The sequence below is a fragment of the Prunus avium genome, chromosome 1, assembly GCF_965620075.1.
Source record: "Prunus avium chromosome 1, drPruAviu1.hap1.1, whole genome shotgun sequence".
NCBI classification, from domain to species: Eukaryota; Viridiplantae; Streptophyta; class Magnoliopsida; order Rosales; family Rosaceae; genus Prunus; species Prunus avium.
The window spans coordinates 16,993,202-17,020,364 of NC_142284.1; the positions used below are offsets into that span (position 1 = coordinate 16,993,202).

Below are 27,163 nucleotides of genomic sequence, written 5' to 3' on the forward strand. Positions count from 1 at the left end.
TGTCTATTGAGTCTATATTGCTTGTCTATTGCGTGCATATCGTACATTTATTGCGTGTGTATTGATTGTTTATTGCTTACGAAGGAAATAAACAACAATACACAGGCAATAGACAAGCAATATACACGCAATAGACATGCAATCTATATGCAATAGACATGCAATATAAATGTCTCTAGCTGCAATGCTATAAAAACTCCCTATTGGTTTCGTACCGCCTCTCGGGTTTGAATTCCTCTCTCCTTTATAATCGGTTAATAAATTCGTTGATTTTCTTTATTTTATTGGTCTTGGGCAGCTCAGTAGCATAAAAGTAATGTATATTGGTGCATCTATATGGCATGTCTATTGCGTCTATATTGCTTGTCTATTGCGTGTGTATTGATTGTTTATTACTTACGAAGGAAATAAACAACAATACACAGGCAATAGACAAGCAATATACACGCAATAGACATGCAATCTATATGCAATAGACATGCAATATAAATGTCCCCAGCTGCAATGCTATAAAAACTCCCTATTGGTTTCGTACCGCCTCTCGGGTTTGAATTCCTCTCTCCTTTATAATCGGTTAATAAATTCGTTGATTTTCTTTATGTTATTGGTCTTGGGCAGCTCAGTAGCATAAAAGTAATGTATATTGGTGCATCTATATGGCATGTCTATTGCGTCTATATTGCTTGTTTATTGCGTGCATATCGTACATTTATTGCGTGTGTATTGATTGTTTATTGCTTACGAAGGAAATAAACAACAATACATAGGCAATAGACAAGCAATGTACACGCAATAGACATGCAATATACATCAGTCCCCAATTTCACCATCCATAAGGAAGTCGTATTGAATAGGAAATTCTACTTAACAGTTGTTCTTCCTATTAATAAACAATCAATAAACATTCATATCGGACAATAACATGCAAAATACATGCAGGAAACAATCAATAAACCTTCAATAAACATGTAAACAATCAATAAACTGTCAATAAACATTCAATATCGGACAAGAACATGCGAAATACATGCAGTAAACAATCGATAAACCTTCAATAAACATCCAATATCGGAGCAATAACATGCGATATACATGCAGTAAACAATCAATAAACCTTCAATAAACATCCAATATCCGAGTAATAACATGCGATATACATGCAGTAAACACTCAATAAACCTTCAATAAACATCCAATATCCGACCAATAATATGCGATATACATGCAGTAAACAATCAATAAACTTTCAATATACGTAAATAAACAATCTATATACAGAGAATAATTATGCAATTGTAAAAAAATATATTGTCTTATTATTGCATCGTATTGGCCATGTATTGTGATTTTATTGTCTTCGTATGACTTTATTTTTTTAAAGTCAGTCTTGGAAAGTTCTTGCTGCGTTTCAGACAAATAAATGCTTTTGTTTCAAACAATAATTTAAACTCAATGCCAATCCACCTATCTCAAGAACAAAAATTACAAAATGGGTTTGAAAACTCATTGGTGGTGCGTGCAACATATCTTTTTCGGGAGAACTTTTACAATCCTTGAAATTGTGTACTTAATTGGTCATTAAAAGAACAAATAATATGAAAATTGATAAAAGTAATAAAAACTAATACCAAGTCCTTAATGGACTTCAGCATATGCAGCACCGTAGCATCATACGTGTCATCTTATTGTTCTGCTTGAGCGGAGGTTACATCAACCCATTCAAATCCATTGCAACTGGTGGCTCCCTAATCGCAGGCATCATATATGCAAAATAATTGTGTCAGAGTTAGACCAAGGTTTTTTTTCATCCACATACATATTCTGGAAATGAAAACTTACATAGGAGGTTAGGCACTTCCAAAATGGCTTCCCTCGATTTTTATCTGATTTTGAAACCCGAAGCACCATTGTAGCTCCACAGTACGGACACCTCTTTGTTTGAGCGGGAGATGAAGACGAAGACATGTTGAATCTTCTCACTTGTACCTTTTCTCACTCAGATCTTCTCATTGAAACCTCTTCGGACTCATACCTTCTCACTCAGATCTTCTCACTAAAACCTCTTCGGACTCAGCTCTCTCTCATCTCTGCCCAAATCGAATTATATCCTTCTTTTCTGTGTGTGGGTGTGTTGGTCATGATCTGGACACCTGTACCGTCACAATTGTGGCACCGTTTACCCCAAAAACCAATATAATATTTCACTACCAAATATTAATCTGAAAATTGAGGGGAAACTGCTCTAAATATATTATTTTAATTATATTTCATTAAGGCAACTAGTTGGATAAGCATCCATCACATTTTAATAACATTACTAGGGTTAGTTTGGTGTGGAAAAATGAAAAAGTATCTGATGGGACCTTCTGTGACTAGTCAGTAATCCGTCACATTTGTTTCAATGACATAAAAATGGCGGGAAAATCCTAAAAATGGCTATGCAAATAGGTTATTAATTGACTTTTTGATTGTCTAACTCTCTTTGCATTTCGATGATGTTTTCCTTCTCTTCTGTTTAGTTTTAGAGTGTTGGGTTCAATTTCTTTAAAAAGGGTCAAGTGAGAAAAACCTCAAGTGGAAACACATTTTCAAAACAGTACAACGAACAGAGCCTAAAACAGAACTAAAACCCCTTATATTCTCATTTTCCCCCTCTTCCACTCCTCAATTCGTTTCATTCCAAAAACATTTCAATGAATTCGAAACATTTCACTACAGTCGGAGGAAAGAGAAAGAAGCATCTCCATTTGGAGATGCCCCAAGCCTTCATCCCGGAGTTGGCTTGGTTTAAAGTGATGTTATACGTGGCAACCCAATCATCGGAAGATCTCTTCTGTATGGCATTTGTGTGCCCATTATTCTGGACATTGGCAAACACTCCACAAGTGTGGAACACCATTTCAATGGCAAAGTACCCAGACCATCCTAGCTGGTACCATGCTAATCCCGCGGTCCAGCTTTTCTTGCAACAATGCAGGGCTTGCGAGAACCCTGAGTCGATATTTAGAGAAGCGTTCGAAGTGTTTTTCATGCAGGGTAACGTGGAAGCGTTGTATGGGATGCGCATTGCAGCCATGGCAGGCCATATGGAAAAGGCATATCTAGTTGGACTACTTGGCATGTCTGGAATTGGTCAGTCAAAAGAGGATGCATTAGAATTTTTGTGTTCTTTAAATCAACGTAACAACATTGATATGAAAGGAACCAGGGATGTTTTGAGACGAAGATTAAGCCGAGTTTTCTCTGTTGCAAGACATATCGTAGATATGTTTTACTATGGGAAGATTAAGTTCAATCACTGCAGCGCTCGTAACAACAACGAATGGTGTTTTGTTATTGAAGGCTGGCCTACTGAAGCAAAGATAAATCCTTCCTTCTGGACTTGTTGCATTCGATGCAAATGGCACCGTGAGAGTGTTTTTTGGTTCAAGGTGATGCGTGTGTATGTTGTGCCAGGGAATCCATACCCTTATAATTAGTTGTAGTATGTTTTTATGGTTTTTATGCTTTCTGGACTTGCTTCTCTTGAGTTCTAGGTTCGCTGGCTACGTTGGCCAAATGTTGGGTTTTAATGTATTTTGTCTGGTGTTTGTGCTGTCATAAACCGTTTTATATATAAATCTATGTATATATATTTGTATACTCGAATCCTTACTGACATCATAGACGGGTAATATGACATTTTACTGACACAGATATTTTGCCCAACTACAATCTTAATATTTGGTAAACGAAAAGGCGTGCATGGAGTCAGCTGTCTTTTCACCAGTGCTTGGGAAAGACATTTTCCCACTTATCATATCCTAACTAATTTTTTTCTGATGTTATACAATGGTTGGCATGTATTTTTTTCATTTACTTTTTCAAAACATCCCTTAACCCTAATAAAAATTAGAATTTAAGAAATTGAAGAAGAGAGAAACTAATTGGCACCTGAAATGGTCTTTACCAAAAAAAAAATTTAGGGTCAATAAAATTAATAAATATAGAAGGTAAAAAGTAATATAATAATAATTTTGCGTCACCACGAAACGGGGAATTCAGTAAGAAAGATGAAGCCTCAATGAATTCGTAGCAATTTTTGGAAGTTTTTTTATCATTTTTGTGTATTTAGTTATGAATTTTGTAAGGCAAAACAATAAAATAACAATTTAGGGTAAAAAGCAAGGATGTGGCCATGTTTACTGACGTACACTTGTGCAAGTGGTGAAAGGTATGCACTGAGATCGCGCCATGTGTCAACTTGCGATTATTTTGGCTTTTTAGTGCAAAAAACTTGAACAAATTGTAATAAATAGTCGGAAAATCGTAAAAATGCCCCGAAAATTACTCCGCCCTCCTTGTGACGTTATAAAACTAGGGGAACCTATAAATCATCCGTTTCGCAATGAAAAAATCCAAATTGTTTTAGATAACTCACTTTCCTCTTAACCCTAAGTATATATGTTTGTTCACTTTAAAAAGTATATTTCCTTAATATTCGTTATATAATTTGTAATAAGACAAGAATTAGTTTCCTTTCATATATAAGGATGTAAAATTATCTATTTTTGTTTTGTTATAATAATGTACATATATAATAATTGCACACTGCTTTGAAGCCATCATTGCAACTGCGCTTAGAGCTTTGAACATGTCAGAGGTATTCAATAAGTCGTCCATATGCAATTGCGTCTAGAGTTATGAACACGTCACATGTATTCAATAAGTAGTCCATCGGGAATCAGTACAAAATTTCTATCATGTCAAATCACATAAAATAATGCCATACTTTTTTTGAAAAACCTCACACCAGTCAAGCAATTTTAAAATATTAGTGAATATTTGTCCTAGTCTATATGAGTGATTATATATTCACTCTGCATTTTTTTCACAGTATATGTTAACTTTGAGGGATTCCACAAACATATAATATAAAGAAAGAAAACAATAGTAGGAGATGAACCAGTACAAAAAACCATATATAACTGGTACAAGATCATGCCATAACCTTGTCACAAACGCACTCACAAATGCTTTTCCATAAACCTTGCCCAGCATATAATAAATAAAGGCAACATTGCATATGATGCAACCATGTACAAATATGATATGTGATCACACAAAAATGGACATGGCAGCAACATATGACTGAAGTAGATGGCCACGTTGCATCTCGTGTTCTCGTAATTACAGACATCAAAATATTAAGGTTGAAATCTTCCATAGTAGTAAGTATCAAAATAGGTTTGAAGCAGAGTTTAACGAAAATTCCAATTCCACTGATTTGCCTCTGCTCAAACACGATAACGAAAATGGTTACTTCCCTTGGTGAGTATATTTGTTAACGTCGGAAACGGTAATAGATGACCAATCAAACCCGGGTACGACGAGTTTTGCATAGGACCGGAAGTAGTTGAATCCAGCTTGCATCACACGCTTCTTTGACTCCACTGCATTAGATGAGTTCTTGTATTTTTGAACAGCTACACTCCGAAGTCGTTTGTGTCTACGCTTCATGCGCTGCAACTTCCCCCTATCCAGATTGGCCTGCCTTTTGTCATCTTCAATTTGGCCTTCAACAAATTCCAAACGTGCCCTTGCCCTTTGGATTTCATCACCAAGTTGAAGATGCCTCTCCTTCTAGAATCCAAGAACCCTTTCAGACTCAAAACTTCCAACAAAATGGTGATTCTGTTTAGGAATGTGACAGTGCTTGTATGGTGACTCACTTGCGTTTCGAAGGCGGTCTTTGTTTGGAGGGGTGTTTATTATGCTGAGATCAAACTTGGTTAGTAAATCCATTCTATGGAGGGAGAGAGTTTCATTCGATGGAGAGAGATTTGGTGGAGGAGTCAGTTTTTTGTGGAGGGAGAGTTTCTATGAAGGGGGTGATAGTAATACCAATAAAAAGGTTCCCGCCAAAAAATATTTGGTTGACAATGTATAAATTAATTTTTAGTCTGATACAATCTAAGTTTAATCCTAACTACTGTGGTTGGGTTCACTAACTAGATGTCACTTCCATTGAGTTTCTTTCAACCACTGACAGTGGTGTAATGAGGTTGACATGCTTGAAAAGCAAAACCTGACACAACTTGGTTAAAAATTGAAATAGAGTACATATGTTGACTACACGCAAGCTTTGGTATGTTGGTCTATAAAGCTATGTCCCCTTCCTCAAATGAAATTGCATATGCAATTCTCATCCTCTAAAAACAAATAGGATTATTCAAGCATGTCATCCTCTTCAGGCGCCAACAACATAGTTGAATATGAAAAATTGGAGTCGCAGGTTCCATTTCCACGTTGTACTCGCCGAACCCTTCCATTTTCAACATCATATGGGAGTGAGGGGGACTCTGATAATCCATTAGAGGTAATACATGCAATCAGTAGCAGGCTAGATTATAATTCCAGACTGATCAATTCATGGCACGAGAAATGTGTTGAAGACGAGGCCATTTTGGCTGATCTTAACATTAGAGTTAACAAAGCGTTCTCCCAAAAGAACAAGTATTTGAAGCTGAGTCATAAAAGGAAGCTGAAAGTAGAGGAGTTGGATACAGTAATGAATGATGAAATTAAAGGTTGTTTGATGAACCATATGCGATGCGAAGAGCACCACAGTGAACTGGAGATGGCATTCAACGAAGGATTCGAAAATTTCTGAGCATTTGCGGCAACTACTCATACAAGTTATAATTGGGACTATGTATCCCCTAATGCTGTGAGAGAGATACTAGACGATGGTGGTGACATGAGTGAGCATAAGCACGTCAAAGCTGCTCGGAAGAAGCCGACCAATACGACTGACTAATTGCGGCTACCGCTGTTCAGTTGGTTGGGGTGATCGTGGTACTGCTAACAGGGAGTAAATAACATGCTTTGCAATGTAAAAGTATCTGATGGGACTTTCTGTCAGTAGTCAGTAATCCATCAATTTTGTATGAATGAATGAGATGGTTGGGACCCAAATTAAGCTATACAAATGGGTTATTCATTGACTTTTTTATGATGTTATACAATGGTTGGAATGTAATTTTTTCTTTTTATTTTTCAAAACATCCCTTAACCCTAATAAAGAAAAAAAAATTAACAAATTGAAGAAGAGAGAAACTGATTAACACCAGAAATGGTCTATTCACACTCAAAATAATAATTTCGACTTAATATAATGAACAAATGTAGAGGCTAAAAAGTAATATAATAATAATTTAGGGTAAATAATAATAAAATACTAATGTTGCGTAACCATGAAACAGGGATTTCAATAGGAAGATGAAGTGTGAATCAGTTCGTACCAATTTTCGGAACATTTTTATCATTTTTGTGTATTTAGTTATGAATTTCCTAAGAAAAAACAATAAAATAAGAATTTAGGGTAAATAGCAAGGATGTGGCCATGTTTATTGATGTACACTTGTGCAAGTGGTGAAAGGTGATGCGCCGAGATCGTGCTAGGTGTCATCTTGGGATTATTTTGGCTTTTTTTAGTCCAAAAAGCTTGAAAAATTTCCAATAAATAGTAGGAAAATTGAAAAAATGCCCTGAAAATTACTCCGGCCTCCTTGTGACATTATAAAACTAGGGGAAGCTACCAATCATCAGTTTCATAATGAAAATTTTGAATGGGTTTAGATAACTCACTTTCCTCTTAACCCTAGCTATATATGTTGTTAACTTCAACTTATATAACCTACATCAACAAGCATCTCCCGTGAATGCTCGAAATTGTTTTTTAAAATGAATAACCCTTAAACGGGGAATTCAGTAAGGAAGATGAAGTTTCAATGAGTTTGTAGCAATTTTCGGAACATTTTTATCATTTTTGTGTATTTAGTTATGAATTTCATAAGAAAAAACAATAAAATAAGAATTTAGGGTAAAAAGCAAGGATGTGGCCATGTTTATTGACGTACACTTGTGCAAGTGGTGAAAGGTGATGCGCTGAGATCGCGCCAGGTGTCATCTTGGGATTCTTTTGGCTTTTTTTAGTTTAAAAATCTTGAAAAAATTTCAATAAATAGTAGGAAAATTGAAAAAATGCCCCGAAAATTACTCCGTCCTCCCTGTGACATTATACAACTGGGGGAAGCTACAAATCATCAGTTTCATAATGAAAAAGTTTGAATGGCTTTAGATAACTCACTTTTCTCTTAACCCTAGCTATATATTTTGCAAAAACCAACATCACAAGTATATTTCCCTAATATTCATTATCTAGGTTTTAATAATACAAGAATTAGTTTCCTTTCATATAAAAGGTTGTAAAAGTGTCTATTTTGTTATAATAATCCACATATATTAATTGGATAATGCTTTGAAGCCATCATCGGTGCATGCATCTAGATCTTTGAACACGTCAACTGTATTCAATAAGTTGTCAATATGGCTTCGTATTGGGTTCGTAGTAAATATCTCTATCATGTCAAATCACATAAATCATGGCCTACTTTTTCTGAAATACCTGACACCAGTCAAGCAATTTTGAAATAGTACTGAATATTTGTCCTAGTCTATATGAGTGATTATAACTTCACTCAACATTTTATTTTTCACAGTATATGTTGCTTTGAGGGATTCCACAAACATATAATATAAAGAAAGATAGAAAAAGTAGGACATGAAACAATACAAACAACAACATATAACTGGGACAAAATCATTCCATAATCTTGTCACAAACACACCCACAAATGCCTTTCCATAAACCTTGGCCTAACATTTAATATGCTTTGCAATGTAATTTTCGTGTGTATGTGGAATTATGATTAGTTCAAATGTTAGCATACAGTTGAATAGGGAAGATCAAGTTTCAATGAGTTCGTAGCAATTTTCGAAATAAATTCCCAATTTTTGTATATTTAGTTATGAATTTTCTAAAAAAATGGCAAAATGATAATAATTTAGGTTGAAAAGGAAGAAAATGACAATGGTCACTGACGTACACCTGTCTTATGTCGTTATTTTTTAATTTTGTAATGCAAAATTCTTTTTAAAAAATGGTAATAAATCGGAAAAAAATTGAAAAAATGGCCCGAAAATTGCTCCGAGATCCTTGTGCCGTTACAAAACTGAGGGAAGCTATAAATCATCCAACTTGCTTTTCAAAATTGACTTTCCTACTAAATTTCATCAGATGTGACAATACATAGTGTACAATTCTTTTTCGGAATACGGTGATAACTCAGTTTCATTTGAACCGTAACATTATATTTTGCACAAATTAGAAGTATATTTCCTTAATGTTCATTATATAATTTATAGTAACACAAGTATTAGTTTCATTTGCTTCATATATAATTATTGGGACTATGTATTGCAATTCCTTGTGTCTAACATTATATTTTGCAAAAACTGAAATATTATTTAATAAGTCCTCAATATCACCACGCGTTGGGAATTAGTAAAGTCGCATTATCATGTCCCTTCACATTAAACAGATGGCGTACTTTTTCTCAAAAAATTGACACGTCAGTCATAAGTAACACTCTCCTTATTCACTTTACATGCCATGTGCTATACATTCTTTGGTGAATGGTTTATGGGTTATTTATATAACAAAATATTACAAATATTGCTGAATATTTATTTCGTCTATATGAGTGGGGGCACGAGTGACCATAAGCACGTGCAAGCTGCTCGGAAAAAGCTGACCCATACGACTGAGTGAATATGGCTACCATTGTTCAGTTGGTTGAGGTGATCGTGATATTACTAAGATGCAGCACATAAAATGCTTTGCAATGTAATTTTCTTGTGTGTGCGAAATTACGAGTAGTTCAAATGTTGGTGTACACTTTATTATTCTCCAAGCGTTCGAAATGTGATTAGTTGCAATGTACTTTTCATGCATAGAAGATGTTGTATTGTAGTTTGTATTTTACACGCTGATTTCTAATCATTGTGTTACAACATAGTGCAAATTTTAAGTATCCTTCAGGTACGAATGTTTACAAAATCGTGCACCAATATTGCTTCATAGTAAAGGTCAGATCTTAATAACTAGTCAAGCACTAGAACATAACATTAGGAAAAATTAGTTGCTGCTGTAAATGATTAGTGTTGCTGGAAATGATTCGTGCTGGAAATCATTACTGCTGATGGAAACAACAGCTGCCTGCTGGAAATGCTACATTAGCCTATGATATAATCAATGAATCTGTGTCACTAGTTCATAATTCAGCATAAACTACCCATTGTACATGGTAAAAGTCATTGCTTCTTCACAAAACTCAAAATTTGATACTTTATCAAATGTCTATGAAAATTTCCAAATAGGGAGAAGACATGTAAAATTAACATGTGTCCAAATTTCATGCAAGAAGTAAACCAACCAAATTTCCATTTCAATTAGCAGTGGACATAGTAAGAGCTTATCAGTGGACATGAACAAACAAATAAAATAAAACTGCATATAGAAAACTTCACCTGATCATTAGCCTTCATAACAACTGGGCTTTGTATAATACAAACATAAATCATTCGGTAGGTCTGTGCATAACAATGGGTCATTGAGATCTATTGGAGTTGATTCCTCATTGTTCGACGGTGATGTCCTGCATAAACACCAAACACAAGTACATAAAAAATTTAACTATTCAAATTTTAGGTGTTATTATAAATAGTTTTAACATCTTACGGTGTGTTCAAATTTCTTGGGCATTGTCTTATATCATGACCAATGTCTCCACACTCCTGACAGTGTCGAATCCCTCGCTTCATTGCCTTTTCCTTTGCTCCCGTTACTCGTTTCGACCTTCCTTTGCACCTTTCTCTCTTAGGGTCTTTCATATATTGTGTTTGAGAGCTGGACCCTCCAACTTCGTTATTACTTGGTCCATCCTTCAACAACTTCAACTTCACCCGCAAACTTTTTAGAGTCTCTGACACTAGCTCACATCCTTCTTCACACATTAATGCATCCTCAACCACATCTGAAGCAAGTCGGGACATTGTACTCCGCTTTATTAAAAGACCAGGATCTGCACAGTGTTTAATTTCGTTGCCATTTGCATCTGACACCAATCCAGCTTTCGCAGTTTTCTTCCACCTATTCAAAATATATTTATCGGGCATATATTCAATCTGGTCCCTTCTGAACAACGCTTGGATGTGCTTGCAAATAATCCCAACAAATTCAAATCTTTTGCAGCTACACGATGCATGGTCAGAATCTTTGACATATACAACTTCTGCCACTCTTGTTTGCCAATTTTTCCTTTCGCTCACATTAAAGACAACTTTAGAAGCATCCTCTGTTTTGAGCTCTAGGAAACATGATGTACTTTGTATTAGTTCTTTCTCAAACTTTTGAAACAAGTCCTTGTGTACAAGGTAGCCATTTGTTTGTTCATTGGCATTGGTAGAATACATTGAGCCACTTCAAATGCATCTATGTGATCAGCAAGCTAACTCTTTTTGACGTTGATGCGAAAGTGCCCTCTCAAATCGTATTATGAAATCCATCAACGAATTTCTCCTTGATTTGTATTGCTTGAAGAAAGCATGAGAACCTTCCGCTCTTTGGTTGCTTGACATTCCAGCGGCAAAAAAGTGTCGTGCGTAGGCTGGAACCCAAGATTCCGTTAAATCAAACATTGAACTTAGCCATTGATGGTCAGTCAAACCAGCCTTTGTAACCACAATATTCCACTTCGCATCAAACTCATCCTTATTGTTAGTATCCCATATTGCTTTCTGAAATTCACGCCAATACTCCTTATAAGCAGAATGTGGTAACTTAACAGGGAACTTTGATGTGATGTGCCATATGCAAAGTCGATGAAATGTAGTCGGGAAGGCTATTGAAATCGCTCTGGTCATGGCCGCATCTTGATCTGTAATGATCGTTTTAGGTTCGCCACCTGGCATGGCTTTCTTAAACTCCTCAAACATCCAAATAAACGACTCAGTCGTTTCCTTGCTAAAAAATGTGCATGCTAAGACAATTGTCTGACCATGGTTATAAACTCCCAATATTGGTGCAAATGTCAAGTCGTATCGATTAGTGTTGAATGTGGTATCGCATACAACAACATCTCCATAAAACCTGTAAGCCCGTCTAGAAGTTGCATCTGCCCAAAAACATCGACTAAACCTGTCTTCGCCATCTCCCTCAATCTTGAAATAAAAAGCCTCATTTTTTTTCTGTTCAGCCATAAAATACTCGGTCACTAGTTGAACATCGTGGTTTCTCAGCTTCCCATTCACACTACATTCAAGATTGTAAATATCCTTTTTGATAAAACCGATTTTATCCATTCCTCCGAATTGCACCCCGAAAATACTTACCTTCTGATGAATGGGGATATTAACCGAACCCAACTGTTTTGTGAGTACTTTTGTAGAATCTGAAATACGATGGTGTGATCTCAATAAATGCACTCTTTTTTAGGCTGTCATCTTATGATTGTGTCCCTCTGCAAAAAGAGAGATGGTATACTTCTTGCTCCCATTTGTCTTCACAACCACAATCTTAGCTTTGCAATTGCATCTACTTATTCCCCACTGTCTTTTTCTCTCCTGAGTTTCATCTTTCCTGTATGCACCTTGTTTGCAATAGACAAATTCTTTCCTCAGAATCTCTTTCTTATTTTTCCCCCAAAAGTTGGAATGAAGTCGAATATCAAAGCCAGCCAAGAATGCATATCTATTATAGAAATTAGAAACGAGGTCAAGCGAGTCGAACTTCATCCCAACCGCTGGTGTTTCCTCATTTCTTACTTCAGGAATGTAAACCATCCCATTAGCTGTTACACAGTCATCACTCTCTGAGCCCCCAGACATTTTACCCACATATATTTTTGAACTACTTCTATATCACTGCATAGCAAATATTAATTCATTAATCAATCATTACTGCATTACAACATATCAATGCATTCCACTTACACAAAACATTGCCCAAATTGACACAAAAAAGACGCATAGCCTAGCTTGTTGGTAAGACCCATTATTACACAAAATTTAATAATAGTTACGTCATCTCTTGTGCAATAATCTGGAAAAAATAGCATTAGAACCAACATGTTCAACTAAGAACACAAATGTAATTCAAACCAGCAATTACAGAACTTCTCCCAATATCCTCTCCGAATGCTTACTCCTAATGTCATTAAGCCTAAGTTTAGGATCTTTTACCTACATTTCATAATTTCCCACCCCCACCAAAAATAATCAACTAAATATATTGAATATTCATAAGGAAATGACGCATTATTGATGGCAAAAATGACGCGTTATTGATGCCACAAATGACGAATTTCCCACCCTCACAAAAAACAAACCAAACCCAATAAAATCAATCCTGCAACAATGAACTTACCTCTCAAACTCAAGCGGGAGCTCTGAAGTCAGTCAGCTTAAGAGAATGTGGTGGACATTAGAGAAGACTCTTTGGTAGTGGAGACTCCATCTCTACCACAATCGAGGAACAAATGCTGCTGCGACGTCTAGCTACAGAAAGAGATATGCTACTTTGCTTTCATCTGGAATCTCGTGTGTTGAACGAAAAAGAGAAGGGGTTTTCACTTGAGCCACAGAATCAAAACAGGGCAATAGCTAGGTAAGAGCCATTAATCGTCATACCGAGGATGCCATAGATTGCAGGCCTCCCAAGGAGCTGATGACAATGGAGCGACTATAGGGTTTGGGAGCTTTGGATCTTTCTAATTTCGGGTTTGCGTTACATTAAAAAACAGAGGATTGTGTTCTTGAATTTTTCACAGAGAGGGAAATATCTTCAACTGAAGTTGGGTTTCCAACGGGTCAGATTTCAACCCGGTTCTACATGCACCCTCTTTTAAAAACTCACCGTTGGATGAAATCCAACGGCTCTTACATACCCCTCAAAAACACCCCTTATAACTTTCCACTCAATAGAAGCACTCATAAAAAAAAGGTCCATATATAGGCCTATGCAAATAAAAATAAAAATAAAAGTCCTCATAACAAAATAAAATTAAAAGTCCTCATAAAAAAATAAAATAAAAAATAAAAGTAAAGGGGCATGTGTGATATTTATTGAGAGTCTTACTTGATAGTTTAAAACAATAATAAAAAATAAGGATGCAAATAGATCTAGAAGCAAAGGAAGTCTACATAATTGTTTTTCCAAGAAGCAAGAACTCGACAAAGATTCCTGCTCTTGAAATCGATTTTTATTTATGTTCTCTCCGAGAAACTGAGTGCGAAAGAAACAAAGCCATTTTTAGTTGGAAATTGATTATTCTCTTCAAAATTGGGAGCACCAGCACCAGAGCTCAATATACATGACCCAACATATAGGATATTATTGACTATATTTGTTTGGGGTTTCCTCAAACAAGGTTTTAATGAGGCCCAAAGTGTTCTATATTATTGGTTGTAAACTCTTATAATTCTAATAAAATTTATTATTTCATAAAAAATTGTAATTATATTTATTTATTTGTTTATAAAGGGCACATTCTTAGACTTCGGCCCTGGGCCTTAAATCACCCAAGATCAGCCCTGGTGTTGACTAGTGAAACCAGTGGTCAACATAAAACTTTGATCCTAGAGGGGGGTGCAAGGTTACATGGATCAAAATGAAAACAAGATTGGGATACGGAAGAACACAAGTGAAGTTGATAATATGCTTTGATTGATCTTCTCATAATGATTAATATACAAAGAGCATAGAGCATGGCCTGGGGATTAGCCCGCATCCTCCTTCATATGGGTCTTCTATTTATAGGCGCATGGTGAAGGTGGTCTGCATGGTATGGGGAGGCGCAGCCCACTAGGCTGAAAACGTGGCTTTTGGTAATCCATCGCTTCCGAGCAGGGGCTCAATCAGAAGTTGACACGCTAATAGTCATGAGTGCTTTATGCAGTTTCCTAGGGCAACGATGCTTATTACCTCCGTCTTGTCATGTGTGAGGCCCAATGACATCTCCTATCGTAAAGGCATGTCTTGTCCTAGAAGTGGCCCAATGGCGATTACATACGGGGACGTCTTCAATCATTTGCGGCCCCTAAGTTCTCAGTGAGGCATCCCTCCCATCCGGATCAAGTGAGAATGCTTATGTGAGAACATTATATAAGAATCAATCGCTGCCGTTGAAATGCATCTGAACGGTTGAAGAGAAAAAGCAAGCTTACGGTCCATACGGGTAGGCTACAGTTTCCCCGTAGCAAAGGTGTCAAGTCGCGCCTGGTTCGAAAAAATGGCGCCTTTCTTATTCCTGACAGTGGCGCCTTTCTTGTCAATGGAGTTATAAATGAACCCCAGTCATAACACCCAAATACCTACCAGACATCAAGTTCTATATTCCTCATCTCTTCTCACAGAAACTTCCTGGTGTACTGTTTCTCTTTGACTTGCTCTTCTGTTGTCGCAGAACCTTCGTCATCTAGTAATTCTCAACTGAACGTCTGAATCGGTACGTTTCTGTCGAATTCCCTCTCTCTCTTTGATATTAAAGTTTGCATGTTATATTGCATTCACTTAATTTAAATTGCTTTAGGATTTTAGGGCTTTGATTTTCTGGGTAAGAGTAGTCTGTCTCTGTACGGATGTGTTTGGAAAAATATAAATTGGCTTGAGTAATTTGTGTTGTGTTTTGTACTTCGTATTTTTGTTTGCATTCTGGTTGTTTGTTGTGTTTTCGTGAAATTTGAGGAATCTTCATTTGTTCCTCATTGTAATCCTGCTTTGGCCATGTAGTGGTGTGAGTGTAGGGCATAATTTTAGGGATTTAATGGGGCTTGGAAAATAAATAATAATAAGTACCAGTAGAAGTAGAACGCATAAGAGAAAATTAAATCTTAACTCTGAATATGAGATGATTTGGGATGCATAAGGATCAATACATCTTGTAGTAGGTATCAATTCTGTATCTGAATTTGTTGAAATTAGTGTTTGTAGGTGAAATTACGTATCTTAATGTGTTGAAAATAGTGTATCAATTTTGTAACTTGATATGTTGAAAATTCTGTTAGTAGATATTAATTATGTAATGTGTTGAAAATAGTGTTTGTAGGTTTGAAAATGTGTAGATAATATTGTGAGTAGGTATCACTTCTGTATGTTAATGTGGTCATAATATTGTGAGTACGTATCAGTTCTGTTTCTTAAGCAAAATGTGTCTTTTGCAGGTATAAAATGGATTCTGGGTTTGAGCTTTGTTTCCCAGAGTCAGAGGTCTATTCTGCGCGGGTGAATAATCTGTGTGTTGCGCAAACAGTCCTGTGTAATTTTGGGGCACATTTCAGTGAGTCGGTTATGAAAAGATTTAGAGAGAGCTGGTTTGGGCACCTGTTGGGACTCCATAAAATGGCATTTAGTGGTCAAATTGTGCATGGTCTGGCACTCCGGCGAGTCGGAAGACTTGGTGTGAAGGACATGATGGGCCTTAGTTATGCAGTAGGGTCCAACGTTGCTCAATTCAGTGTAAAGGATTTTTGTTTGATAAGTGGTCTGAAATGTGGAAGAGAGCCTGACATAACGTCTGCCGAGGAAGATCATAAGCGATTTATGAAAGCGCATTTTACCAACAGGAGTTACATTACTTGCCAGGACGTAGAAAATGCATTCCTAAAGTCCGAAAGAGGAAGCGAGGACTCGTTCAAATTGGGACTACTATATTTTGTGGAGTGTGTGACAATGGGTAAACCCCAAAATGTAAAGATAAACGAGGACTACTTACATTTGGTTCATAAAATGGATGAATTCAACAAATATCCTTGGGGATCTATATCATTTGACTGTTTGCAAGATTCTCCGTTGTTTGTTCCCGGGAAGAAAGAGAGAGATGAAGACAAGGATGGGAAGGGAAAAGGAGAGAAAAAGCGAAAAAAGGCGGTGTAGAGTTCAGTGAGAACAGGGAAGAAAAACGTGGAGGATGAGAAGCCTAAAAGAATTAACAGACCTGCTTGGAATATAAAGGGATTGAGCTATGCTTTCCAGGTATGATTTAGTTCAAAATTAGTGTTTGTAAAATTTAATTTCGTAACAAAGTACTGACTTTGATAATCTATTTGTTGTAGATTTGGGCGTATGAATTAATTGCTGAATTGGGAATTCCCCCCCTTAGATATTATAGGCAGATTGAGGAAACTGCATTAGTCCCCCGAATTTGCCGGTGGGAATCCACATATAAAGTGCTTGAGTTTAGAAAGCTGAACGCTTATATATTTCAATGCAAACAGGTGTGTAGTTAATAATTGATTTCAATAGTATGTTGGTTTTATGAGGAAAGTTGTTTACTATTATATATAACCTGTTAACTATATATGTTTGATAGCTTGTTATATTACGGCTCTTATGACCAAGTGAATTGGAGATGAGGCAACCATATTGGAGTTGGGGATAAGATGTTCCTGAATGTGATGCACCTAGTGTAGCCCCGAGGGTATGAAGGACCTTGATGAATTAAACTCTGTTGTGCAGCAGTTGAGGAATGAGGTTGCAGTATTGCACCGTGAGAAGGGTGAGCTGGAGGAGAGAGTTTTACGCTTGGAAAAGTGTACCAGTCATGCAGACGCCAGGAAGAGTGAGGATGATGGAGAGGAGAGACATAAAATTGAGGATGCTGGAGAGGAGAGACATAAGAATGAGGATGCTGGAGAGGAGAGACATGAGACTGAGGATGCTGGAGAGGAGAGTGATAAAACTGAGGAAGGTGGAGTAGCCGAATTGAGAGAGGAGTGTGTACAAAATGCGAAAGAAGAGGTGCAATATACAACCCCAGATATAAATTGGGATGATCTAGATGTGGTGGCTGTCACCCTTGTTAAATTCCTTACGAATCCTCCTCGAAAGATTGACATGTCCACTGCGGAGGGTGAATGTGGCGAAGATGTTATAGTTTGGGTGGGGCGAAGGAGGGGTCGGGGAAGGAGTGAGACTCTTGGTCCTGTGACGAAGAGGCCAAGGGCAGTGGTAAGGGAAACTCCATGGCAAGGTCGGGAGATTCCCAATATTTCGAAGGACACAATTGCTGACCCCCTAAGGCCTGTTCCTCGTGATTCCCTTCTGAAGGTGGCAAAATTCTGCTGGGAATGGGGACAAGAAGTAAAGTAAGTTCCCTTTACCCGTCCTTAGTAAAATGTAAATGGTTTGTTATGATTACCTATTGAGTCACTGGTGAAACGGAATTGATAATAACAATGATTGACAAATACAGTTCACATGTGCGGTTATGTGGAGACGAAGCTATGGAAGGTTCGCATAACTTCTTTGTTCGGTTGCTGACCAAGGATGGTTGGTTGGATGACTCGGTAAGCATTGATTGATTTGGGATTTTGTCGATAAGCCCTTGCTATGTAGTAATTTATTGATTTAATAATGGAAACAACCATTTTATGTAGAACATTGACATGGCCTTGCATTTGCTATGGGAGCGGCACAACAGGTCTGGCAAGTGGGCGGGTTCTGACTGGACGATACTGGACACCACTTTTCAGGTCTGTATTATTTCATAAGCATTGTTTGTTTTGAAATTCCGTATCCGTTATGATGCATAACTTGTGTGCCCCTATGCAGAAATGTGCTGCCTTAGATTACACACAAATGAAGTCGTATATGGGAAAGGACGAGAGGCAGCACACCAACAGTCTACTGGGAATGGTGAAGGGTGAAGGGCATAAGTTGGCTAAATCATGGTCGTCTGTGAATCAAGTGTTTTTGCCCTTCAACCTACAAAAGCAGAAGCACTGGATCTTACTTGTTATCGATTTAAAAGAGTGTGAGATAAGGGCATATGATTCAAAAGTAGATCTGTGCAGAACTCAAGCCATCCAACGGGCTTTGCAGCCGGTGGCGAAAATACTGCCTCGGTTGTTACACGAAGCTGGATATATTGGCGACGGTCTACTTCGCAAAAGTGAGTGGCCAGTTATTCGCGTTTTGGATGCACCCCAACAAGTAGGCGGGTGAGTCATATTTGACCTAAACACATTGCGTTATGAAAGTGCGCTTTTGTTGTACAATGAATGACAGCTTCTTCGCTATGTTTTAGGGGCGACTGTGGGATGTACATTCTCAAATACTGCGAGTTTCTGACCTCCAATGTAGACCTAGCCAATATTTCCCATCACGCCATGCCCTTGTATCGATTGAAGCTCGCTGTGCAGTTGTTGCAGGGATATTGGAACCTGTGATTAATTAGGAGAGGCAAAATGACATAACTAGGTGGGTGAAGTATATAAACTTGCAAACTTCATTTCACTGGGTGGGCGGTTTGTAATTCTGTAGGTAACAGTTGTTGAACTGAAGAAATTCATATAGCTTGGTATTGGCTCAATTTGTGAGATAGAGAACTAACCTTTCTATAATATAAGGGAAGCTCGAAGAGCTTTCTTCGCATGCTTCAGCGCATCTTTCCCGTTTGTATGAAGGTTTTGAAAAGGTAGTTTTGAGTCTTACTTGTTAAGGAACAAACTCTTGTTTATGATCCAACTCCCCCTTTTGACTTCAAATTAAAGAATATGTTATTTTTATTGGGTTCAAATACAACCTGTAGGAAACCATGAACACATGTTGTTGATACTATGCTGAACCATATACCGTAAATGGTGCATGATTGTTTTCAAATGTGGAATAAATAGGAATGTTTCTTGTTTACGGCAAACAAGATTGTGAAGTTTAGATGCAGGCATATCAAATGTTCAAAAATTAATGTAATAATTATGCTCAATGATTAATTCATAATAGTAGATTTCGAAACACTTCTTCATATTTCATAGCTGTACAGATTAGAAAATTACAAAATATATACTTGAAAAGCCAATAGAGAACAAAATTTAAAAATATATACTTGAAATTGCTTGAAGATTTCCAGACGCAAAAAGTTTCTTACTTATTCATCATTTTAACAGCCAAATTCAGAAATGATAGAACTAACAACAGTAGGAGGATATTTTTAATGCCCTTCACTATATGGATGACTTCAGCATATGCATTAAGTTCCTTCACATCAAGTTGGTTTTGAATGTGAGATTCAGTTGGCATGTTGCCTCCAGTCACCCATTCATAGCCACTACACCTTGTAGCTTCCTAAAAAAACATAACAAAGTTACATTTTGCAGTTTCGGATTACAATGTTAGACCCAATTCTTCTACTCTGTAGCAGTTTTCGTTGGCTTAGGCAATGGCCGATCTGAGTTAGTGTTATTGGCTTAGGGAAGATAATACTTACATATGTTGTAAAGCACTTCCAATACGGTCTTCCCATATTCCTTTCTGATTTGGAAATTAGCATCACCATCTCAGCATTGCAGTGCCGACACCTCTTTGCTTGAGTGTTTGTTGAAGAATTCGACATGGCTTTGCCCACAAGGGAAAATGAAGAAAATAGAAGAAGACAACCCTTCCAAAAATTTTCTCAAAACCCCCAAATTCTTTTCCTTCAATTCTGAAAAGGAATTGTATTTTATTTTTTGGGGAGAACTAATATGGAGTTTCAAGTTTGACTTGTCCTGTTTTGGTCATAAAAATCCGTGACTGTGAGCGGGAAATTCGAAATTTGCAGGAATGTTTTTTATTTTTTACCCCAACCCATTAGCGGGAAAGAAAAACATTGGTTTGGGGAATTTTAAATATTTATTAACCCTAAGCACTACACAGTAAACCCTAAACCGTCGGCGGCAAACCCCTACACCCTAGAAGTCGTTTTTTAATTCAAACTTTCAGTGGAAACGAATAAAAATTGAAAAAACTGGCGTGTGGCGGCATGGGAATGCGCCGTGTGGCGGTCTGGGAATGCGCTGAGTGGCGGTCAGGCTTGCAGCACCCCACTCTAGCGCCTCCACTTGGCATTTGTTGTATATTTTATTCAATTTTTTTTTTCCAACAATTGATAAAAATGCATGAAAATAACGGAAAAAATTGGGAAATTTCCTAACTCTGTGTGGGAATAAATACTTCATACAGAAAGTACAAAACCTGGTTTAGGAGGGAGTGAAAAATAAAATTAGGGAACGAACCCTACATTCGGATGATGCAAATGAAAACACTAATACACTTTCTAAACCCTACACTCTCATATGTTCGATCACATTAATGCCGTATCCAAATTTGTTTGCCCTGCCCTTTTTCTGGATATGTATCGAAGAAAATCTCGTCCCGATCGTTGAGGAATTTTTCGATAATTTTTCACCCTCAAATTCGATTTTTAATTGAATATTTAAGTGGAAACGATTAAAAAATACAAAACCAGGCTTGTGGGGGCATAGGAATGTGCCGCGTGGCGGTCAGGCTTGCAGCTCCCCACTCTAGCGCCTCCACTTGGAATTTGTTGTATATTTCATTCAGTTTTTTTTTTCACAAATCATTAAAAATGCATGAAAATTACGGAAAAAATTGGGAAATTTCCTAACTCTGTGTGGGGATGAATACTTCATACGAAAAGTACAAAACTTGGTTTAGGAGCGAGTGAAAAATAAAATTAGGGAACGAACCCTACATTCGGATGCTGCAAATGAAAACAATAATACACTTTCTAAACCCTACACTCTCATACGTTCGATCACATTAATCCCGTATCCAAATTTTTTTGCCCTGCCCTTTTTCCGGATATGTATCGAAGAAAATCTCGTCCCGATTGCTGAGGAATTTTTCGGCAATTTTTCACCCTCAAATTCAATTTTTAATTGAATATTTAAGTGGAAACCATTAAAAAATACAAAACCTGGCGTGTGGCGGCATGGGAACGCGCCGCGTGGCGGTCAGGCTTGTACCTCCCCACTCTAGCGTCTCTACTTGGCATTTGTTGTATATTTTATTCAGTTTTTTTTTTTCCACAAATCGTTAAAAATGCATGAAAATTACGGGAAAAATTAGGAAATTTCCTAACTCTGTGTGGGGATGAATACTTCATACAAAAAGTACAAAACCTGGTTTAGGAGCGAGTGAAAAATAAAATTTGGGAACGAACCCTACATTCGGATGATGCAAATGAAAACACTAATACACTTTCTAAACTCTACACTCTCATATGTTCGATCACATTAATCCCGTATCCAAATTTTTTTGCCCTGCCCTTTTTTCGGATATGTTATCGAAGAAAATCTTGTCCCGATCGCTGAGGAATTTTTCGGCAATTTTTCACCATCAAATTCAATTTTTAATTGAATATTTAAGTGGAAACGATTAAAAAATACAAAACCTGGCGTGTGGGGGCATGAGAATGTGTCGCGTGGCGGTCAGGCTTGCAGCTCCCCACTCTAGCGCCTCCACTTGGCATTTGTTGTATATTTTATTCATTTTTTTTTTCCACAAATCGTTAAAAATGCTTGAAAATTACGGAAAAAATTAGGAAATTTCCTAACTCTGTGTGGGGATGAATACTTCATACGAAAAGTACAAAACCTGGTTTAGGAGCGAGTGAAAAATAATATTAGGGAACGAACCCTACATTCGGATGATGCAAATGAAAACACTAATACACTTTCTAAACCCTACACTCTCATATGTTCGATCACATTAATACCGTATCCAAATTTGTTTGTCCAGCCCTTTTTCCGGATATATATCGAAGAAAATCTCGTCCTAGTCGCTGAGGAATTTTTCGGCAATTTTTCACCCTCAACTTCGATTTTTAATTGATTATTTAAGTGGAAATGATTAAAAAATACAAAACCTAGCGTGTGGGGGCATGGGAATGTGCCGCGTGGCGGTCAGGCTTGCAGCTCCCCACTCTAGCGCCTCCACTTGGCATTTGTTGTATATTTTATTTAGTTTTTTTTTTTCCACAAATCATTAAAAATGCATGAAAATTATGGAAAAAATTGGGAAATTTCCTAACTCTGTGTGGGGATGAATACTTCATACGAAAAGTACAAAACCGGGTTTAGGAGCGAGTGAAAAATAATATTAGGGAACGAACCCTACATTCGGATGATGCAAATGAAAACACTAATACACTTTCTAAACCCTACACTCTCATATGTTCGATCACATTAATACCGTATCCAAATTTGTTTGCCCTGCCCTTTTTCCGGATATATATCAAAAAAAATGTCGTCCCAGTCGCTGAGGAATTTTTCGGCAATTTTTTACCCTCAACTTCGATTTTTAATTGATTATTTAAGTGGAAATGATTAAAAAATACAAAACCTAGCGTGTGGGGGCATGGGAATGTGCCGCGTGGTGGTCAGGCTTGCAGCTCCCCACTCTTGCGCCTCCACTTGGCATTTGTTGTATATTTTATTCAGTTTTTTTTTTCCACAAATCATTAAAAATGCATGAAAATTATGGAAAAAATTGGGAAATTTCCTAACTCTGTGTGGGGATGAATACTTCATACGAAAAGTACAAAACCTGGTTTAGGAGCGAGTGAAAAATAAAATTAGGGAACGAACCCTACATTCGGATGATGCAAATGAAAACACTAATACACTTTCTAAACCCTACACTCTCATATGTTCGATCACATTAATCCCGTATCTAAATTTGTTTGCCCTGCCCTTTTTCCGGATATGTCGTTGAAGAAAATCTCGTCCCGATCGCTGAGGAATTTTTCGGCATTTTTTCACCCTCAAATTCGATTTTTAATTGAATATTTAAGTGGAAACGATTAAAAAAAATACAAAACCTGGCGTGTGACAGCATGGGAATGCGTCGCGTGGCGGTCAGGCTTGCAGCTCCCCACTCCAGCGCCTCCACTTGGCATTTGTTGTATATTTTATTCTTCTTTTTTTTTCCACAAATCGTTAAAAATGCATGAAAATTACTGAAAAAATTGGGAAATTTCCTAACTCTGTGTGGGGATGAATACTTCGTCAGGAGTTTTGGGTTACTACTTGGCAAAATGTTTTATGTGGAAATTGATATGTAATTCATTATGTTAGTGAAAAGGGATTTCCGTAATATGGGAATGAATTTTTTTTTGTTTGGTGCAGAAATCCAAAAAATTGCTGGACAAATCCGAAAATAATGGGGAAATGTTGTAGATGGTTATAATAAAAATGGGAAAAACCCTTCACTTATGTCGTTGGTTAATTTCGATATTTAAATCATTATGTTAGTGAAAAGGGATTCCCGAATGACTTAATTTCACTTCTGTTTTGTTGCAAATATAGTTTCAAATGCAGGACAAATCAGGAGATTAGGGGGAAATTTTTGGGGGTATTTATGGGATCATCAGAGTATCTTAGAAGATCAAGGATGGCTCAGACTTCAACTATCAACAAAGTGACTGAAAGGATAATCCCTTTTTGGGTTGACAACACGCAACCTCCTTGCCATATGTCTGTCTGTCATCTTGAACTAATGACTGTTTGGGGGATATGAACCAACAATTCCCCATGTGAGACCACTTACTGAAACTATATAGGACCCAAGACCATAAACATACTTCAAATAAAAACAATAGAACCATTATGTTCACACAGTTTCACCTTTACATAAAAACAGTAAAAACCAAAAACACAGTTTCTTAATAAAACACATATGATAGCATGTATATAGACCTTAAATCCACGAGGTCATCAAATGGAGTTCGCGCTGGAAGCAGAACATCTCCCTCTTCCATTTGTAGGGTTCACAGCAGTTCCAAGCATCTACGTTGTGACAGTATTCGCCCATGCGGTGCCATAATTGATACCACTCCTGATTACCCTCACAGTTAATGCAGTCTTGAAAAAAACGTTCGTCTGCTGTAAACTTTGTAAGCATTGGAGGAGTCACGATGCCACACATTGTATACCTCAGTAGTCGATAGATTATTGAATCCCAGCAAGCTTGCCTGTTCATTTTCTTGGTTTTGCTGAGATGGCACAAAAACTCCATCGCATCCTCCTTGCCCTCGCTAGGGTTCAACAGCCCTAGCAAGCCAACAACGTTGGAGGCTTCCATATGCCCTGCCATAGCCGCCACCCGTAGGTTCTTCAGCGCCTCATCATCTTTCAATAGGAAGAAGTCATGACTAGCTTCTCTGTAAATGATTTCTGGATTGTTTTGTTCTTTGCACATTTGCAAGAACTCAACAATTTTGCCTTCATCAAACCCGTACCAGCCCTCATGCCACTAGTACTTATCTATTGACATGATTCTCCAAACCTCAGGATCATTCAGCATTCCTTGAAATAACTTGCATGTTCCTGCCATGCTGTATAGATCTTCAGAGGACTGCTTTGCAACCGCGAGCAGCACCTTAAACCATGCCAATTGTGGAATCTCCATCTCTGTTGTTGGAGAAGAGGGACCGAAAAGGGTCTCTGGAGGATTTAATATTCATGGTGTCGTTTGTGGACCAAGAAGAAAGTGCCGGAGTATATGTACCCAACCGTCATCCCCCACTTTTCAATAGATGAAGACAACTTTGGGTTTAGATCAGTTATTATTGTCTTCGTTTCCCAAGCGGTGTGATTGAAAGGACACTTCACAGTCATCGATGAAGGTGGAGGCGCGGAATTGGTGTTCGTGCGCGAACGTATTTACAACATTTATGAAACTACTTATCACCGTCAGCAGTCAAAAAATTATAAATGCTTTTCGTGATAATTATTATGCTTACATCACATCAGCACTTATGAAGCAAATGACTTAGTCACATTTGAACATGACCAAGTAATCAGTTTCATTTTGCCAACTATGAAACTAAATATCAACGCACCATTAACAGTAAAGTAAATGATCACACTGTATATGATACTAATAATGCAAAAATGACATCACCACGTCTGAAGGTAACTTGCATTTTAACATGACCAAGTAAGTAGTTGCATCTTGCCAAATATGGAACTAAATATGAACGCATATCACCAGTACAAAAAAAGAAAACTGTGTTTATGATACTGATAATGCAAATATGACATCACACGTTCTGAAGGTAACTTACATTTCAACCGCGCCGCGTTAACAGTTAAATCTCCGCAAATATGATACTTACTTTGTCTGAATATCACCTGTAAAGAAAATGAAACTACTGTGTCTGATACTAATATTGCAAATATGACATCACCACGGAAATTAGGTATCTAAAGTGGCCGCTCCCCAGTCCAAGTGAACAAATTAATTTTGGCGGGTAAAATTAGTAAGGGGACTGCTGTATAAATAACAAAGTGATATATTTTACCTCACATTGCACCTCCAGTTGGTCCAAACAACCCTCAACTCACCATGGGTTCACCGACAAAAATCCCCCCATACTTATAACAACTCCACCAAAAAATGCAGAGCCTATCTCACACAAGAATAAGAACGCTGAAGATGTTCCTGTAGGACCTGCGAAATCCATAAACTTTTCATCTGAGGACCACGATGATGCAAGTCGTATCGGCCAGATGCGGTACTATGCGTTGAAGATTGAAATAAAACGTCAGAGGATACGTCTAAGATGGTATGAAGAAACATTGGGGAAGGAGAAAAGTCAAGCGAAATTACACCTTCGATTAGTCAAAATAATGAAACTGAGGGTTAGGCTTGCGAAAGGAAAAGCTTTTCGAAGGTTCAGGGGGTCGAATGAGGCAGTGCAGATGAGGGAAGCAGAAGCACGTAAAGGGTTTGACCTGTTTCGAGAGTATGCAAAATGTGTTGTCCCAAGCTACAACTGGGATGTAATCACCATGGAGTAAACCGTCGATGGACAACGTTCATTTTGGTTATTTTCAGTAAGTTTGTTTGGAAAAAATAGGTGGTTCAGTTTGACTGTGTTTGTTCCAAGTTTGTGTGCGCTCCTCAAGGTGTAACCATTTTGCTTTGGACACTTCAGATGGTATCTTATATGTATCCAAGTTGGGAGATGTGAAGAAAGAGCGAGTGAAAAATATGGGAAATTGCTTTTGGTTTATTATGCGTACTTTTGTAAAGCTAGATGGGTATGCTTTAATTGAAGTTTGTTTACATTATTTTCTGTCAACATATTTAATTTGTCTTTACAAAATGCCTAAAAGGAATGGGATAGTTTTTAGCATTGATTGGATCTCTTATATGGAGTTGTTGTTCGTAAAATGGTAGTATGAGGTTTGCTTATTCGTGTGAAATATATAATTTGACCAATGAAATAACAAGAATAGTATTATGTGTGTCATTTGAAAGGAGAAAATAAGACTTATTTTTCCCAATCATTGGATACGAAGCAAATGTAACCGATAGTTGTGTTATTTTAAATTAGATAATGAACATGAAGGAAATAGACGGAAAAGGTTTGCAAAACATAATGTTACAGTTGAAAGGAAAGCGAGTTCAAACCATATTCTGAATATGAAGTGT

The 27,163-nt window shown here is 37.3% G+C and overlaps 3 protein-coding genes across 3 annotated transcripts; 2 read left to right on the forward strand and 1 right to left on the reverse strand.

The window, feature by feature from the left end:
- Positions 1-2,693: 2,693 nt before the first annotated feature.
- On the forward strand, positions 2,694-3,479 carry LOC148297432 (uncharacterized). The gene has a single exon (XM_088247029.1). The coding sequence runs from the start codon at positions 2,694-2,696 to the stop codon at positions 3,477-3,479; it is 786 nt and encodes a 261-aa protein (XP_088103155.1).
- Positions 3,480-10,420: 6,941 nt separating this feature from the next.
- LOC148297433 (protein FAR1-RELATED SEQUENCE 5-like) lies at positions 10,421-11,358 on the reverse strand. Its single transcript, XM_088247033.1, has 2 exons — positions 10,625-11,358; positions 10,421-10,541 (listed from the first exon to the last, which is right to left on the reverse strand). The coding sequence occupies exons 1-2, from the start codon at positions 11,356-11,358 to the stop codon at positions 10,421-10,423; spliced, it is 855 nt and encodes a 284-aa protein (XP_088103159.1).
- Positions 11,359-16,282: 4,924 nt separating this feature from the next.
- LOC148297434 (uncharacterized) lies at positions 16,283-16,816 on the forward strand. Its single transcript, XM_088247040.1, has one exon. It carries the CDS (start codon positions 16,283-16,285, stop codon positions 16,814-16,816), a length of 534 nt encoding a protein of 177 aa, XP_088103166.1.
- Positions 16,817-27,163: the final 10,347 nt, after the last annotated feature.